The following is an 18,048-nucleotide window of genomic DNA, read 5'->3' on the forward strand; positions in this document are numbered from 1 at the left end:
TAACCTAGTATGGGTGTTCTTATGTTCTGCCTGTCTGCAAGGCAGGTACACTTTGTGGGGGAAAGCACTGGTGGGACATTCCCAGGGACGTAGTATGGAGCTGCTGAGATGGGGATCTTGGCAGAACCTCCTAAGGATAATGTCAGTAGTGCTGGTAGCAACCAGGATATTTTGCACTGCCTGCACGGCGTCAGGTGTTCACAGGACATGTATCTGATGCTGTCCAGTGTAGCAGACCTGGTTCAAAGCAAGCTAAAACATTCAACTTGAGCAGGTGCACAGCTCTGTGATGGAGGAGTTGAGCTGCCCAATCAGCTCTTGGCTCTCCTCCAGCCCCTCCTTTCCCTTATGGGAATTGGGAGAATTTCACCTAGCAAGTTTCTTGGTCTTCTTGAAGGGGTCTGAGAAAGCAGATCACTGCCAGCTAGAAGAGGGTGCCAATGGGGTGCTCTGTGATGCCACAGTGGTTGGGGCCAAATAATTTGTCTGCCCTGGTGCCGGAGTCAGTGCTACTTCATCAGGAGTGCTCAGAGATAAAATGTCCCTCTCCCTCTTCACCCTGAGTTTAAAGGATAAATGCCACGCTTATTGCTTATGTGTCCTTCTCCCAGACATCTCAGGCAGCTGCTACGGGGATTGCTGATGGTCATGACCTGTTTTGCACTTATAGTGGTCAAATGGCTTGAAGCCTGGGGATCAGGGCATGTCCCATCCTGAGGCAAGTCCCAGTTGGGACAAGCTAACTAAATCTAACTGTAAAGCACTAAAGGATAACTATAAAACTACTGCAATTGGCCCTCTCATGCTTTTGAATCCCAGGTCCTTGTTCCGTCCACACATGAAGCAGAGAACTCTCTAGTTCTAGGCAACTGTGGTTTTTTATTCTGTGTAAAGTCTCACCACCTACTTTATACAGTTGACCACAGCAACCCCTCTGGTTACCGAAGTACAGGGGGATAGAGACTTTGTTGCCCTGGCTCCTCCCATTCCCCTCTCTCTCTATTTTCTCCTTTCTTGAACTCCCAGCTGCCTTATATAACCCCTCTGCTCTGGGGCTCACAGTAGCTAGCCATCAAGCCTGAGCTTTCTCAGCCAGCTCCACTTACCGTTTTAGGTAGGGCTGCTGTGACACAGCTCTGGCTCAGGCTCCCTGACCAATAGTCCGTCATACTATGAACTACCAACTGTTTTTCAAGGAAAGAGGCTGTTGTGCTACCTTGGTTAGTCATTTTGCCTAAGGCAGCAGAAATTTCTAGCACCCATCACTGCAGTCAAAAAGGAACTGAAACCGGGGGGAGCTGGCAGCATCTCTTAGGTTGCACCATGGGGGTGCCACTCTGGGGGATGCCAGAGCCGCTCCCCCACTGAAACTGCTAAGGGAAAAACTTCTGGCACTAGGGCATGTGGTGAACACACACACCTAATGTGGAATAGACATGTGCAAACATTTCAAGAGGAGCAATCAAGTATCATACAAATTAATTTTCTCACAGAAGTTATGGGACCATGACTTGGCATATGACAACTTGCTATCCTGCATCATGAAGACCTATCCAAGCCAAATTAAAATGATCTTCAGACCTACGCACAGTTAGTACGAGTGAAAATCAACAGAGAAAACCCAAAAACCATGATAAATAAACCCTCCACAAAAATACAACTTGGACCTGAATTGACATAAAAGAGGTCCAATATTTTACGCATCTTGACAGTACTTTAAATACTGAAAGAGGAACACACACGGACATTGAATTTAGAATAGCTAAAGACAGACGTGCCTTTGTAACTCTAAAGCTAATCCAAAGAAACAGAAATCTTGCATTCCACAGTAACCTTTGGCTATTTAGCTTAATTGTCAAGTCAGTCTTAACGACATGTGCAGTAACTTGCACACTTAAATCTTTAATATTTAATCTCAAAATTTTAATAAACATCTCCCTTAGACAAATCCTTGATATCAAATGGCCAGAAAATATTACAAAAGAAGTCTGGAGGAGGACAAAACAGAAATGAATAAGACAGGAGATTATGGAATCAACACACATAGACATACATGGAGAAAACATTGGAGTAACCCAACAAAACAGGCTTTAAAATGGTTAAGTCCTGGACAAAAGGTGACAATACAGACTAAGGATAACATGAAAATACACAATAAAAGCATAACTGACAGTTATTAAAATAATATAGGAAGAAGCTAAGACTGCAACAGGAGACTGGTAAAGATGAGGGTTAGTTGTGTAAGTTCCACATCCACATGAAATAAAAAGGACATAAAAGTAACAGGGACAAATGCTAAAAAACCATCACAGGAGAACAATGAAGATTTTAGTAACTAAAATAGAACAGATATTACTTAGGTGTTCAACAATACCCATTGGCTGTGGTTACACTGACCCAAACTTCTGGCAGCAGTATGCAAATGAGCAGTCTCAAAAATGCAAATAGCCACTTATTTGCATATACGCTCACTGGCAGACAATGGCAACAGCATAAAGACTGCTGTGTACATGAGGTTTTGCCGGTGGGAACCCCCCACCTTTGTCAGCTGTCCATTTGCATTCTTCCGCCGGCAGTTCGGGTCAGCGTAACCATAGCCATTTAGTGTTTCTCACAATGCAATCAAACTACAAAACCAAAAAGCACATAACACAATAGGTAACAGTTTTCAAATGTCAGCAACACATTATGAAGAGATAGGTGCTAGAAATTAGGAGTATAGTGTCAGCTTTAGAGTTATTCTGTTAATTTTATGGGCTTGAGCCTGCAAACGGCTGGACACTCTGGTTTCTATCAAGCAAAACACAAACGCTTAACTTAAGCTTGTGAGTGATTCCATTTAAGTCATTGGGCTAACTTACATACTCAAGAACACACTTAACTTTTGAGTGTTTTACTAGAATAGTAATGCTCAATATGTTGCAGATTCCATCTCTTTCAGCAGAGGGAGAAAACATTTTTAGAAGTTGGAACATTGGTTATTTCCATTTTGATATATTTCCTGAATGCACTACATTCATGTTATAGGTATTTACATAAAACAAAACAAAACAAAAAACAAAAATCACTGAGAGTTTTCCAAATACCTTGAATGCAGTTCTGTGCTGCCATTGTTATATTTACTTCCTCTTTCCCAGACACCAAAGTCAGGCACTCGGTATGCTCTTTCCACACAAAACACCAGGTTTTGTATGAAGGACACCTATGAGGAAAAGAAAAAAAACTTCAGGGAAACTCAAATATGCCAAAATTTTATATTTTTAAAAAAGGAAAATGTTATGGTTTATAGCCTGCATAATCTTTCTTACTACCCTATTATGTCTTATTTTCTTGTAGAATATGATGTTTCCAAGTTGAAGGTTCTTCACTTTATAAAACCAGTTTTCATTAAATATGTTAAAAACACCACTTTGCAAAACCCTGGTGACTTAATTTACAGAATCCACTGACGAAACTAGGAATACAAATTATTGCGTATTTAAAGTGATGTGCTAAAACATCAGTGACAAAAGAAATCAAACATATTGACTTTGATAAGAACTATTTCATAAATAACTGTTAAGGAGCAGGCACAGTTATAAGTAATATAAGTAACACTTAAAACTTGAGGTGTGGAAACACTGGTATTGTCCCTAACTATTCATTCTAATAAAGCTCTGACAAAGTAACCTGTAATGTTACCTCAACATAAAAATATGCAACATATCCTTTCTAGAAAATAAAAGGATGACACCATTTATTCAGATTACAAAAATATATTAGAAAATAAGAAATGGTTCAAAGATGTAGGTGACAAATTGTTATCATTGGTTTGCTCTATTTAGGTTTTGACTGTACCTTTATCACTGTGATATCTGATTCTCATGATATTAACTAAAACCAAGAAATTAAAAAAAAAAATCTCTCTTTGCACTTGCATGTTCTATAGAATAAGTTTTTATGATCCTAGGAAAGCTAGGGTGAAGAGATGAGTCTTATATTTCATCCCAAAGATACTATAGTAACCATTGTGCTCACACTTAACTCTTCCTAAAGATGCCCATGGTTTCAGAAAGGAAAATATCTCTGCTGTTCTCTATTATCTAACTTCCACATCACACAATCTAATTTTGCAATTATTAACGCCACTGGATTTTAGGAGGAGCAGTTACCAGCTTGTTGGCTTCTTGTCTCAGCATTATATGTGCAGGTCATATCTCTTGGGAGCTGACAATTCCTTTTTCTGCCCTTTGCCAAGAGAACAGCTGATAGGAGTCTTCATGATAGCAAAGAGGAGGAGGAATAGACGTTCCAGTCCCATGGTTGGATGGTGGAGCATCATTAGGACTATGTCTACAATAGGACAATCTGTTGACAAAAGTTTCAGTTGGAAGATATCTTCCGACAAAACTTCTGTCGACAGATCGTGGACAGACTGCCAAGCGGATCAAAAGAGTGAGTTGCTCTATTGACGGAGAGCAGCCAGGCTGCCTGGCCGCTCTCTCGACAAAATGGCCAACCAGAAGCACAGCAGACAGGGCTGCCCAGTGTCCCAGAAGCTCTGTCTGTTGACAGAGGTCTCTCCCGGAACATCCACACCGGCTTTCTGTCGACAGATTCTGTTGGCAGAGGCATTCTGCCTCATGAGGGAGTGGAAGAATGCTGTCAACGTAAGTGCCGGACTCTGTCAATTTTCTGTCAACAGAAGGCAGTGGAAATGTGGATGCTCTACAAGTTTTGTCAACAAAACACTAGTCTGGTGGACAAAACTCTCTAATGTAAACATAGCCTAAAAGGGAAGTAAAAGAAATGGAAGGGAATAAAGATGAAGCCTATGTATTCCAATACGCAGAACAGTCAGAATTAAAACTTTGCTCATTTTTTCTTAGTAGTGGGGGCAGACTGCAATCCTGCTGGTTTCCTTAATTCTCAACCATTTATGGAGGATGTTGCCACTAATGTCAATTAAGAATGGTACAAATGACAGTTTCCCCTCTGCTAACTCCTTAGTGACAAGCCACAGGAACAAAATTTTGCCGCTCTGCTAGCATCCCCTAATCCATCTGCCTAGAATCAGGACACAAAGGAAGAGTTTAAAAAACCCAACATTAACTGTTTAAAAATTTAATATTAAACATCTTAGTTTAACACTTTTCCTCATGTTTTATTACAAAAGTATCACAATTTCCAAAAAGTCATGTCCATCCAAGCTTCATGACAACCTCAAAAAGACTAAAAGGTTCAGCATTTGTGCTGAACGAATGAGCTGTTCCAAGGCACTAGAGCCAGGGCTATTAGTCACCAGTGGCAGCACCAGAGCCTTTCCTGAAGGGAAAGTTCAGTGCACTCCTCTTCCAAATTTCACAGTTCTGCTTTGGGCCAAGTTCCACCTACTCACTCCCCTGATCCCCCCCAGAACTCCACCAGGCACCCTCCTGTGAGGAGTTAGGGACTGAAGCAAGACAACTATTTTGTGGGTGGGTTTTAGCGGATGCAGGGAACATTCCCTATGATGCTGGTTGAGAATTGGGAGAGATCATCAAATGGCTAATGCTGCTAATAATGGAGGAAGAAATGGCAGTGAAAGATAGAAGCAGAGACCAGGGCTCACAGAAAAAGAGAAGTATCAGACTACTTTTTGTGAGGTCCAAGAAGGGCTGAAGATTTGATGCTAGAGAGAATGTTGGGAGCAAGGCAAGCAAAAGAAGATTGAATTGGAGAAAATAATGGCGTTCTATAATTCAGTTGCTACTCTTAATGCTATAGAATCTCACTATTTAGTTGAATAGCATATGCTGCTGAATGTGAAAAGAGAGACTTATGCTCCTAGTGGTACTTTTTTTCGCTCACAAAACGGGTTGTAATGAGACAACAGCCAAACATCAATGAATTCATCCAGATGTCAATCATCATCAAAATGAACTTTGCAAACAAATTTGGGCAGTGCTTATCACTTTTGGCTTGGTGTGTCAGAAACAAACATCAGAGCTGAGCTGTTTGCAATAACCTAAAGAGGGAACACACTTATGTTGGAGATGGCATATTTAGGAGACTAATCACATCCTTATCCATTTTACACAATGTTAGTATACTTAGCTTGTAAGACAACATTGCAACAATACTTATGTTACCTATTTGTCCTGTACTATTCTTTTATAGTTATAACATACTTAGTAAAGTATGTTATAACAGGGTGTCATATTCTAAGATCATATATGGAAAAGCAAAGCTTTTCTGCTTCTATATTGATATCAAATATTAGCACTCCCCAGATTAATGCACTTACTACTCACAACAGCCTGAGGTCAGACCAGATGGCTCCTACCACACCAGGAGCATAAAACAATTTGTCTTGTTCCATAACACAGAAGGAAAAGGAAAAGGAAAAGAAAAAGAAAAGCCAAGCTGAGAAGAAAAGTGGGTTGAGGATTATGTTGTATTATTTATTTTAGCAATAAAGGTAACTTGGAAATAAGTTTATCCCACCTTCCAGTGTACATATATTGCATTAACAAGGCAAGTCCACCTATCTAGATATGTTTAAATATATATGGACATATTAAACTTAACCAATTGATGTCTGTCTGTATCTAAGCAAGTTTTTTTCATGAGGTTGATGACCTTTCACTCCATACAGCTAAATACTGTGCTTTGCATGGTGATAAGTATCAGAGAGGTAGCCATGTTGGTTGGTATCTGCAAAAACAATGAGAAGTCCTGGGGCACCTTATTAGACTAACAGAATTTTTAGGGCATAAGATTTTGTGGGCAAAGACCCACTTTGTCAAATTCATTGGAATGGAGATTCCAGAGGCAGTCTAATTCTACAGGCTAATGAAAAGAAGGGGGTACCAATCAAGAAGAAGGCCAGAGTGGAGGAGGTCATTTCAGTCAGGGTGGATGTGGCCTTCTTCCAGCAGCTGATGTGGAGGTGTGAACACCAAGACAGGACAAACTGCTTTTGTAGTTGGCCAGCCATTCACAGTCTTTGTTCAATCCTTGACTGATGGTGCCAAATTTGCCAACGAATTTTAACTCTGCATTTTCTCTTTGGAGTCTGTTTTTGATGGTTTTTGTTGCAGGATGGCTACTTTTACATCTGCTACTGAGTGTCTAGGGAGACTGAAGTGTTCCCCTACAGGTTTTTGTACTTTACCGTTCCTGATATCTGACATACGTCCATTTATTCTTTTACGTAGAGACTGTTCAGTTTGGCCAATGTTTATGGCAGAGGGGCATTGCTGGCACGAAGGTATATATTACATTACTAGATGTGGCAGGCGTATGAGCCCCTGGTGGTGTGGTGGATGTGGTTAGGTCCTGCGACAGTGTCACTGGTGTAGATATGTGGGCAGAGTTGGCACTGAGGTTTGTTGCAGGGATTGGTTTGTAGTTTAGAGTTACTGTGGTGTGATATATATTCCTGGTGAGAATTTGTTTCAGGTTGGCGGGTGGTCTGTAGGCGAGGAGTGGCCTACCTCCCAAAGTCTGTGAGAGTGAAGGATTGTTGTCCAGGATGGGTTGTAGATCACTGATGATGCACTGGAGAGGTTTTAGCTGTGGGTTGTAGGTGATGGCCAATGGTATTCTGTTATTTTTCCTTGTTAGGGCTGTCTTGTAGCAGGTGGCTTCCGGATACATGTTTGGCTCTGTCAATCTGTTTCCTCATTTTCTCAGGTGAGCATTATAGTTTTAGGAAAGCTTGGAAAAGATCTTGTGTTTGTCTCTGAGGAATTAGAGCAAATGCAGTTGTACCTTAGTGCTTGGCTGTAGACAATGCATCGTGTAGTGTGCCCTGGATGGAAACTGGAGGCACGTAGGTAAGCATAACAGTCAGTGGGTTTCTGGGATAGGGTAGTGTTTATATGACCATCACTTATTTGCACCATAGTGTTCAGGAAGCAGACCTCTTGTGCTGACTGGTCCAGGCTGAGGTTGATGGTGGGGCAGAAACTGTTGAAATCATGGTGGAACTCTTCAGAAGCCTCCTGTCAACACTGGCAGAAGCACTTTATGTGTAGGTCCAGTCTGTCATTTCGACGGTCAGCGGAAGTCCATGCAGACAGAATTCTTCCTCTTATACTGTAGGTGGGAGGGTGTCTGTGGATCAGTGCACTGTTCAGTGTCACATTGAAAGTATTCCTTGAGTTGGAGACGGTTTAAGTAGGCTTCCAGATCCCTGCAGAACTGTAACATGTTTGTGAGGGTGGTAGGCCAAAAAGAGTACTTGGGACAGGGCTGACTCTTCTGCTGGGCTGAGTGTGTAGTTGGATAGATTGACAATATTGCTGGGTGAGTTAACGGTACCACTATTGTGGCCCCCATGTGGCAAGTGGGAGGTTAGAGAGTTTACAGTCCTTTTTCCTCTCTAGAGAATTGTGCATTGAAAATCTTTTGTCTTGTTTAGTAACGTCCAGCCATGTGGAAGTTTGTGTGGGTCTTTGCCCACGAAAGCTTATGCTCTAAATATCTTTTAGTCTATACGGTGCCACAGGACTTTGCATTGTTTTTGTGGATACAGACTAATATGGCTAGTCCTCTGATACTTCCAGTCATTTTCACTCATAATTTTCCTAATTTTTGAGAATACAGCCTTTCTGAAGCACAAAGTATACACACTACTGGCTGGGAACGTCCTCTGTTTGCCCATGCTGAATGTACTAAGAACATAAGAACACCCATATTGGATAAAACCAAAGGTCCATCTAATCCAAAATCCTGTGTTCCAACAGCGGTCAATTCCCCAAAAGGAATGAACGGAACAAGCAATGATCAGGTGACCCATACCCTTTCACTCATCCGCAGGTTCTAGCAAACAGAGGCTTGGGATACCATCCTTGCCCTTCTGGCTAATAGCAATCAATGTACCTAACCTCTATGAATATATCCAGTTCTCTTTTGAACTCAGTTACAGTCTGGGTTACAGTTTTGGCCTTCACAGCTTTCTCTGGCAACGAGTTCCACAGTTTGACTCTGTGTCGTGCAAAAAAAGACTTCCTTTTGTTTGTTTTATACCTGTCGCCTATTAATTTCATTTGATGATCTCCTAGGTTCTTATGTTATGAGAAGGAGTAAATAACTCTTCCTTCCTCACTTTCTTCACGCCAGTCATGAACACTTTCGACTCCAGAACATGAAGAAGTGGGCCTAACTGTGGGAAGTTCATTACCTAATAAATAAAATTGTTAGTCTTTAAGGTACTACATGATTGCTTGTTTTTTTTTAAGCATTGCATTATGGTTTTGAAGGGTATTTTGCTTGTTTTTGATTTTGCTTAAGAATGGGAACTATCAAGTCTGTAACTGTGTGACCCTTCCAGCACTGGACTCTCTGGTCTGGCAACATTCTTGGTCCAGCATCAGCAGGAACCTCATAGGTGCTGTGTGGCTGTAGAACTCACAGGAAAAAAAATGGCACAGCAAGACCACATATGTTGCTGGACGAAGGAGGGTCAGCAGCTAGGACTGGAGTCCTAGGGCTCAGGGCCAGTTGCTAGGAGCAGAGCCTGGTCAGAATTGGAAGCAGGGAGCTGGCGACTAGCAGCAGAGTCCGGCTGGGACCAGGGGCAGTACAGAGCAGACAGCCAGGAGCAAAGCACAGCTGGGGCTGGTGGCGAAGAATAGAGCTCACCATGGTGCAGAGCCTGACAGGGAGCTGGAGGCCAGTGGCCAGGTACCGCAGCACAGTCTGCTGGTAGAGAGCAGATGCCCAGGGCTGGCACCTGGGGCAGTGGGCAGGAGCCTGGAGGCTTGGGCAAGAAGCCAGGAACACAGCCAGGAAGGCTGCAGCAGAAGGGTACGTAATGACCTCCCCTGGTCTAGCAAACTCCCTGGTTTGGGACTTGTCAGATCCTGAGGGTGGTGGACCATAGCTGTCCAACCTGTAGTAAAGCCTTCCCTTCTCCAGCTATAGAAACCTATAATGTGGTGACATAGATACGTTCATTAAGGTGCATCTTCCATGAAGAAGCAGCGTACTTTGTCTGCAGTGAATAAACAGTTTCATAACCATAATGGCCAGTAGTGTGAAAGAATGGTGAAAGACAAATATTACATGAAGTTACGGAACTTTTTACATCCTTGTGTTTAGAACATTAGGACAAACCGAGTAGCTAACCAGAAAAAAGTATTGCTGTCAACTTACATGTTCATGGAGTACGCATCTCAAACACGATGCTATAATAAAGTCAGTACCAAAACGCTCATACAAAAATTAGAAATGGTTTGCGGTAACCTGACATATTCAAAAATCAATCATGTACAGAACAAGCAATAATAACAGGTATGCATGTGGCATGAATGAATGAAAAACACGACCACTGTTATTTCAGCCTTATGTGTAGCTCCTGTGATCAAGTTCATTCATTTCCTTGAAAACTGTCTACCAAATAGTTACATTGTTGCTTTCTCTGCTATGAATTCCAAGATACGAAGATTAATAATTATTTTTCCAATTGGCATTGCTCAAAAAGATGTAATCTGGGGATGAATAGGTGTCATTTAATGCTACTACTGACTATAAGTCTGTTGAACACTTTATTTTCTCCTTGTGAAGAAACTCGCATGCAAACATTTCCTAAGATGACAGTTTAGTGAACATCAAGCATCTGTCAGCATCTTTTAACTATAACTGCCATGTTTCAGTAATGCTTTTGTGACTGGTCTCTGAGATGTTTTGCTCATGTCCATTCTAACAGAGGCATACATGCCGCATGTATGATTGGTGGAAGGTTTTTTCCCATAGCAATACCCATCAGGTCAGCGGTGGAGCCCCCTGGAGTTGCACCTGCATGGCATATATGGCTCTGCAGACCCTCCAACCTCACAGTTTCTTCTTGCCAGCTTTCTGACAGAGGGGAGTTTGGTAGGATTTGGAATGGACATGAGTTATACATCTCGAAGAACAACAGTTCCAAACCTAAGTAATCTTTTTTTCTTAGAGTGATTGCTCATGTGTATTCCAATATGTGACATGAAAGCAGTTTACTTGGAGGAGTCATCGGAGATCAATGTGCTGTCTTGTGGAGAACTGCTCTACCAAACACTGCATCATCCCAGGTCTGCTGGGTTATGGTGAGTGCACTGCAAACATATGGATGTAAAAACAAATGTCCTGACTGGGAACTTCCATTGCATGAGGAATACCTCTGAGGAAGCCTGTGCCATCATTGAGTAAGCTGTCAGGGCCAGATCTGGGACCTTAGCCAGGTCACAGCGGGTCCCAACGCAGGATGTGATCCAGGAAGAAAAACACTAGGATGAGATTTGCAGTCCACTTGTATGTTCCACTACTGCAATAAGAAGTTGTGGTTATTTGCAAAACAGCTTGGTGAATTCAATGTAGAAGACTAGGGCATGCCTGACATCTAGGAAATGAAAGACCTGCTCTCTAGAAGAGCCATGTGGTTTTGGGAAGAACGTAGGCAGAAAAACGTTAATTATTGTTACATCTCTAGATGACCGATTATGTAAATGCAAGAAGTAATTCACTCATTTTTTATAATTAATAAACTGGTAGTCTTCAACATGCATAACAGATTGTCAGAATTTAATAAATACCTCATCTGTATTGTAGATAATTTGCAGTCCTGAGCATATCATCTCAACCAGGTAGAGCAGGAACAGTGACACAGCATTTATCTGTAGTGAAGAAAAGGATTAAAAAGTATACTTTATTTATATGGGGTCATAGTAGACCTACTGAACTGCAAAAGAAAAATGTGATGTTAGATACAAAAAGGAAAACTTTTTTTGCTATGACATAGTTATTTTTTTAAGAAATTTCATCCTTTGTAGTACTTTAGATGCAATGTAAGTGCACTGATGTAGAACACTTGATCAGAACTGCAGTAAACAGTGTTGTAAACAACTGCTTCTGCAATATTTGTTTTTTATATTTTTCCTTGAAAACTATGGCTTGAGAGTATTATTTTGACCCATAGCCAATTATTTCACAATTTCATAATCACCTGTGACAAGCCATATCAAATGTAAATGACAAAGTTACTGGAAAGCGAACCACTGGAAGAAGCAAGTAGCATCTTAACTGAAAAACAGTGGAGTCCTAACAAACAGTGCATTAATTAAATCACCTGGAAAGAAATATTAATTTTAATGAACTGTTCCAGCATAAAACTAATTTACATTTATAAAACCATGAGTTATCTTCTTGTTACCAATCACTTATAAGCTATTAGATTATCCATTGCCTTAACATTCATGTAAGTGTCATTACACCAGATTATTTGAAGAAACATGAGTAAAGCAAAATCAGTAATATGATACATGATTCTTGTATAATTTTGTGATTCAGGCACTAAATTAGTGACTTATAAAAGTGCTCATATGAATCAGTAACATGCTTTATGAAATTAATACAAGCTTTAACTTCATTTGTGGCATTTAGAGAAATAGTCTGGATCCAGACTACAACCTTCCTTGATTTTTTTTTAAACATACTTAAAGAATATTCCCCAAATTCTACAACTTTCAAGATTCAATTGTTTTCGGGCCACTGACAGTGCTGACAGAAAAGGATAATAGAACTAAAGTATAAATCAGAGAAGTCTGATAGGACCCACTCTCTTACTGTTCTCAGATATTTCCAAAAGATTTATACCGGATACTATGAACTACATTCTTTGTAGATATATTAATTTGTGTTTATTCTCACTTATATTTTAAGTTTCTATTGCACTCTATTGCTCCTAGGTTCCAATAGAATTTAAAGGGGAACCAAACCCAGACTGGGAGAGAGGATGAGGACAAGGAGACCATGGTGATTTTGCAACATACCCCTTCCCACCTTTCCATCCCTCAGTCTTAAGACTTACCTACACTAAGCAGAAGATTGACACTGCTGCAGTTGATTTTCCAGGGTTTGATTTAGCAAGCCTAGTAGAAGTGCGCTAAATTGAATCCTGGGGGGACCCTGATTGACCATGGTGTACCCCTTGCTGTCTTGGGGTGTAAGGAAAACTGAAAGGAGATTCTCACAATGGGGCCATGTAAGAAATTCGACTTCAAGTACATTGACTTGGGCTATGCAATTCTTGTAGCTGGAGATGTGTATCTTAGGTCATATTTCTTTTCTATTGTAGATGTGTCCTTACAGAAGCCCCTATACTTCCATTCTATGTTGCTGAAGTTTCACACTGTGGAAGAAACTTGCTGGGTGTAGGAGGGATGGCTGCTCTCTCTCCATGGTATTGTTCCCTTGTAAATTGACAAGAATTTTGTTACAAAGAATTAAGCTGTTCTAGTCAGGATTATATCCTATGTCCCTATTTTGTTGTGTACCGTTTTAATGAACATAAGAACATAAGAATGGCCATACTGGGTCAGACCAAAGGTCCATCCAGCCCAGCATCCCATCTGCTGACGGTGGCCAATGCCAGGTGCCCCAGAGAAGGAGAACAGAAGACAATGATCAAGTGATTTATCTCCTGCCATCCATCTCCTGCCCTTGTTATGAAGGCTAGGGCACCATACTTTATCCCTGGCTAATAGCCATTTATGGACTTAACCTGCAAAAATTTATCAAGCTCTTTTTTAAACCCTAATAGAGTCCTGGCCTTCACAGCCTCCTCGGGCAAGGAGTTCCACAGGTTGACTGTGCGCTGTGTGAAGAAAAATTTCCTTTTATTAGTTTTGAACCTACTACCCATCAATTTCATTTGGTGTCCCCTAGTTCTTGTATTATGGGAAAAGGTAAATAATTTTTCTATATTCACTTTCTCCACACCATTCATGATTTTATATACCTCTATCATATCGCCCCTCAATCGCCTTTTTTCCAAACTGAAAAGTCCCAGTCTCTCTAGCCTCTCCCCATATGGGACCCGTTCCAAGCCCCTAATCATCTTAGTCGCCCTTTTTTGAACCTTTTCTAATGCCAATATATCTTTTTTGAGGTGAGGAGACCACATCTGCACGCAGTACTCAAGATGTGGGCGTACCATAGTTTTATATAGGGGAAGTATGATATCTTTTGTCTTATCATCGATCCCTTTTTTAATAATTCCTAACATCCTATTTGCTTTACTAACTGCCGCTGCACACTGCGTGGATGTCTTCAGAGAACTATCCACTATAACTCCAAGATCCCTTTCCTGATCTATCGTAGCTAAATTTGACCCCATCATGTAGTACGTGTAATTTGGGTTATTTTTTCCAACATGCATTACCTTACACTTACCCACATTAAATTTCATTTGCCATTTTACTGCCCAATCACTCAGTTTGCTGAGATCTTTTTGTAGTTCTTCACAATCCCTTCTGGTTTTGACTGTCCTGAACAACTTGGTGTCATCTGCAAACTTGGCCACCTCACTGCTTACCTCCTTTTCTAGATCATTGATGAACAAGTTGAACAGGATCAGTCCCAGGACTGACCCCTGGGGAACACCACTAGTTACCCTCCTCCATTGTGAAAATTTACCATTTATTCCCACCCTTTGTTTTCTGTCTTTTAACCAATTCCCGATCCATGAAAGGATCTTTCCTCCTAGCCCATGACCACCTAATTTACATAAAAGCCTTTGGTGTGGGACCGTGTCAAAGACTTTCTGGAAATCTAGGTATATTATGTCCACTGGGTGCCCCTTGTCTGCATGTTTATGAACCCCTTCAAAGAATTCTAATAGATTAGTTAGACACGACTTCCCTCTGCAGAAACCATGCTGACTTTTGCCCAACAATTCGTGCTCTTCTACGTGCCTTGCAATTTTATTCTTTACTAGTGTTTCTACTAATTTGCCTGGTACTGATGTTAAACTTATCGGTCTATAATTGCCAGGGTCTCCTCTAGAGCCTTTTTTAAATATTGGCGTTATATTGGCCGTCTTCCAGTCATTTGGTACCAAAGTGGATTTAAAGGATAGGTTACAAACCACTGTTAATAACTCCGCAATTTCACATTTGAGTTCTTTCAGAACCCTTGGGTGAATGCCGTCTAGTCCTGGAGACTTGTTACTACTCAGCTTATCAATTAACTCCAAAACCTCCTCTAATGTCACTTCAATCTGAGTGAGTTCCTCAGATTTGTCACCTAAAAAGGCTGGCTCAGATTTAGGAACCTCTGTAACATCCTCAGCCGTGAAGACTGAAGTAAAGAAATCATTTAATCGCTCCGCAATGGCACTGTCTTCCTTGATCGCTCCTTTTATGTCTTTATCGTCCAATGGCTAGAGAAGGTGCAACAGCACAAGTCCGCAAACACCAGCTGTGATGGAGATGTTGAGAATACCAGGCCACTGCAATTTCCCCAAAGTTATTCAGGTTTTCCAAGAGCCACGTAATTTTTCTCATGATTTTTAGATAAGTGCATGTTCAGCATGTTTCATCCAGTAGTAGACTGGTCATAATACTCAATCCATGTAATGATTTATCTTTTACAGAGCTGTTTGACTACAAAAAATGTATACTTTATTAAGCAAATAATTTGCACATATTGGCATCAAAACATGAAATAATTCCCAGCATAACCACTTCTCTTAATTAACTAGACAATATGTTGTGTTTTGGTTCAGGTTCTGCTGTTTGGGAAGCAGCAGTACTGTTCTTAGAGCTCTGAAGCCTTTTCAGTTATAAACAGGCATAAACAAAATTAATTTGGTGTCAGTTACATCAGAAATATCATGGGCATATAGTGGAATATGTCAAATGGAAAAGGTCACACATTTCTGAATCTTAAAGCATCACAGAGAACGGAGAACAACAAATTAAAAAAGAACAAAAATGCTTTGCAGCGCCCTTTTAAATCTTTATTATTAATTAAAACTTCGCAGCTTTCTGAAACATTAATAAAAAATGTAGTATCTACACATCAGGCTATTGCAGTCCTTCAATGTATTGATAATACAGTATGTGCAGAAACTATTTTTTAAAGACAGGTTTATTTATTGAAAATCATTTGCCCCACGATGATAAATTTTATTTACAGTTCTGATATTTCTGAAAAAGATACATGGAGCTTTGGAATAGAATTTCAAAATAGTTTGGTCGTTTCAATACAAGTTACAGCAGACAAATCAATTTATGAAATTCTTAAAGTCTTGTCAGAGTATAAACAAACATCCATCTTGAAGGAGCATTAGATGCAAGAGTAACAACTATATAAAGGCATGCAGTCTTGCAATCACATTTCAAGTGAACTGGTTTTTTGTTTGTTTGTTTGTTTGTTTTTGTTTACCTGAAGGTGGCCATATTGCTCATGGGAGAAGACTTCATCTCCTGTATATGCACTGAAGACAGAATGAAGGCATTTGGATGGTCTAGGGTCTTGCTTAAATTGCTGAACCTAGAGGCAGATTTTTAAAAAAATGAAAAACTGATTATAAATGCACCTCCCTCCAAACAAATTCATCATTTACGATAGATATTTTCAAGTGTCATATGTCAATCTATTGCTGAATTAATAATGAATAATAGTGTCTGTGAATGATCTCTGAGTAACATTTGACTCCCGTTTATGTTAATTCTTTGCTTTTAAATGATTGAGTTGTTCAGTTTAATACAACAATAGTGGCTTTTTTCTTCATGTAATTTCATTCTGTACTCTCTGGTTTCATAATCAAGGAGTTTCTCCATGGTGACTGCAAAGAGAATACCATATAAAGATTCCATAATTTCCATCTCCTTTCTAGTGCTCCTATTTTATAAGAATTCATATGATATCAATTATTAGGACAACACTTCAGATGATGGTTTCTGCTACATTCCATTTGTCTGGTTGTTCTGTAGTGTAAAAAAAAAAAAGTTTTCTTTATGCACATTTTCCCTTCCCTGCTTAAGTACCTAATGCCATGGATTTCACCATATGGTTTATTATGATGATGATGATTATTACTGCATCCTTCTTAATTTTCATTTTTGATGTCTTCACGCTTTTTTTCTTTATTACTGAAGTTTGCTCTTACTTCTAATATGCCTAAAATTTTATTAATTTCTTTCTTAAAGAAAGTAATTACATAAAGATTTAATTGCTGATGTGCTTTTTTTGGAAGGGTGTGCAGTTAGAACAAACTAACGTATACAATATTATGTGTAAACTATGCTAATAAAGCCTTTTATGAAAACTTGTAACATACTGAACTTGATAGCCATTATGAGATATGAGTTTAAGCTATGGGTATCAAGGTAGACAACTGTAAATGTAACTGATACAACTACAGCATCACCTTACAAGACGGTGAGAAAGCAAACATACGGGGAAGTCATCTCCCATACGAACCCAGATTCAAGAACCCATCCAATGTCCAAACCAGGAAAAGACAACGATGGATCATTAGCATTAATGGAAAGACCATGAGGGAGTAAGGATTTTCCTCCATTTTGAATGTCAGGAAAGAAAAAAGCCTTTCAAAAGCAGACTTGTATTTGAAGCCTTTTATCTAGTTAACTGAAGGACAGCCTCCATGAAATACTGGATCCTTCATTATTGGACAGGGAGCCCTGGGAAACAGTTTTGAGGTGGCTTGTATTTAGAAAACTGAATTTGGATGGTCTCTGGGAGACTGATGACTGGAAGAACTTTTGCGATCACTCTGCAAGAAGCAATTAGTATGTGGGAATGTGACCTGGCTCCTAGTGTCAGTCTGAGCCACAAACAGCAGCATTAAGGCATCAAAAGTTACAAGAGAGATAGTGACAGAAGCCCTTACTGGCCTGGGTGATCCTCAAAATGTCACAAGCATCAATGCCTCTTACATACAACTTTGAACTAAACAGAAAGTGCCTTAACTTTCACTCCCAATACCACGTACCTACTTTTTTTTATTTTTCCCTCAAGGGAAAGATAAGTATTTTCTAGCAGCTAGGATGTGGTTAACTTGACATGGAGTGTATGGGATTATTAAAAAGCTAGAAGATTGAAGAGGAAAGAACAGAACAAAAAGACAGAATGGAATGGAAAGGGCCTAAAGAGTTGGCAAAGAATATATTTTCTTTCCCATTAGTGTTAACAAACTAACAGAGAAATGATTCTAAAAAAATACTACTTAAGTGAATGGGTATAAATTAAGGAATGGAAGCTCGGGCGATATATTTTGGCTTCAGTGAAGCTATGTCG

General features: G+C 40.0%; 1 protein-coding gene across 4 annotated transcripts in view; it reads right to left on the reverse strand.

Annotated features, from left to right (window-relative positions):
* PHKB (phosphorylase kinase regulatory subunit beta) overlaps nt 1-18,048 on the reverse strand; it is a 212,412-nt gene that overhangs the window by 144,835 nt on the left and 49,529 nt on the right. For all 4 annotated transcript variants that reach the window (XM_075009104.1, XM_075009103.1, XM_075009105.1 and 1 more), the window contains 3 exons: nt 16,171-16,278; nt 11,538-11,618; nt 3,087-3,202 (listed from right to left, as the gene is read on the reverse strand). In XM_075009104.1, coding sequence (XP_074865205.1) covers nt 3,087-3,202; nt 11,538-11,618; nt 16,171-16,278 — 305 coding nt within the window. The remainder of the gene's footprint in view (nt 1-3,086; nt 3,203-11,537; nt 11,619-16,170; nt 16,279-18,048) is intronic.

The sequence above is a fragment of the Carettochelys insculpta genome, chromosome 14 (assembly GCF_033958435.1).
Source record: "Carettochelys insculpta isolate YL-2023 chromosome 14, ASM3395843v1, whole genome shotgun sequence".
Classification (NCBI taxonomy): Eukaryota; Metazoa; Chordata; order Testudines; family Carettochelyidae; genus Carettochelys; species Carettochelys insculpta.